Here is a 1,313-nt window from a genome sequence, read left to right as displayed (position 1 = left end):
GGGAAAAACCGCCTGGAAATGGGAAAAAACTGCATGGAAGTGGGAAAAAACCGCCTGGAAATGGGAAAAAACCGCCTGGAAATGGGAAAAACCGCCTGGAAATGGGAAAAAACTGCATGGAAGTGGGAAAAAACTGCATGGAAATGGGAAAAAACCGCCTGGAAATGGGAAAAAATGGAAAAAAACACAGCAAAACCTGAAAAAAACCCAGTAAAAATGGACAAAAATCATCAAAAATTGCCTGAAAACGGACCCTGCTCATCCTGGGCTGGGCAGCCATGGCCCTGCGAGAGCCCCAAACGGGCAAAAACTGCATGGAAATGGGAAAAAAACCGCATAGAAATGGGAAAAAACCGCCTGGAAATGGGAAAAAACGCAAAAAAACCCAGCAAAAATGGAGAAAAACCCAGCAAAAATGGACAAAAATCATCAAAAATTGCCTGAAAATCATCAAAAATTGCCTGACAATCATCAAAAATTGCCTGAAAATGGACCCTGCTCATCCTGGGCTGGGCCGCCGTGGCCCTCTACGGACACAGAAACGGGAAAAATGGGCAAAAATGAGCAAAAAACGGCAAAAACAGAGAAAAAATAACAAGAAACAGAGAAAAACAGCAAAAAGGGAGAAAAAATGGCAAAACTGGAGGAAACCCGGCAAAACCAGAGAGAAAATCATCAAAAGCAGCTGGAAAATCAAAAGCTGCCAGAAATGACCCAAAAATGGCCAAAACCCGGCAAAACCAGATGGAAATCATCAAAAACCAACGAGAAATCATCAAAAGTGGCCGGAAATGATCAAAAAGGGACAAAATCCGGAAAATCCAGATGAAAACCGCCAGGGGAGCCCAAAGAATCGTTAAAAATGCCCAAAAATCATCAAAATCACCCCAAAAAACCATTGAAAAAACCCCAAATCCATCAAAATCACCCAAAAACTGACAGAGGAGCCTGAAAAATCATTGAAAATACCCAAAAATCATCAAAATTACCCAAAAATCATCAAAATTACCCAAAAATCATCAAAATTACCCAAAAATCATCAAAGTTACCCCAAAATCATCAAAATTACCCCAAAATCATCAAAGTCACTGGAATATCACCCGGAGGAGCTCCGAAATCAGGGAAATCCCCCCAAAACTGCGGGGGGACCCCCAGAACTCATCGGGGGAGGGGCTGGGGCGGCCGAGGGGATTTTGGGGTGAATTGGGGCGATTTGGGGTTTTTAAGGGAATTTTGGGGTTTTTAAGGGGCCTGGGGTCACCGGGAGTGACCGGAAGTGGCCATCGGGGTCACCGGGAGTGACCGGAAGTGGC

General features: G+C 44.2%; 1 protein-coding gene across 1 annotated transcript in view; it reads right to left on the bottom strand.

The window, feature by feature from the left end:
- Positions 1–499: 499 nt before the first annotated feature.
- Positions 500–1,313, bottom strand: part of SRRT (serrate, RNA effector molecule) — a 23,380-nt gene continuing 22,566 nt past the window's right edge. The window contains exon 12 of the mRNA XM_031065249.1: positions 500–527. Within this exon, the coding sequence (XP_030921109.1) occupies positions 500–527 (28 nt within the window). The remainder of the gene's footprint in view (positions 528–1,313) is intronic.

Source organism: Geospiza fortis, unplaced genomic scaffold, assembly GCF_000277835.1.
Source record: "Geospiza fortis unplaced genomic scaffold, GeoFor_1.0 scaffold1089, whole genome shotgun sequence".
Classification (NCBI taxonomy): Eukaryota; Metazoa; Chordata; class Aves; order Passeriformes; family Thraupidae; genus Geospiza; species Geospiza fortis.
This window is presented reverse-complemented; position numbering and strand designations above follow the sequence as displayed.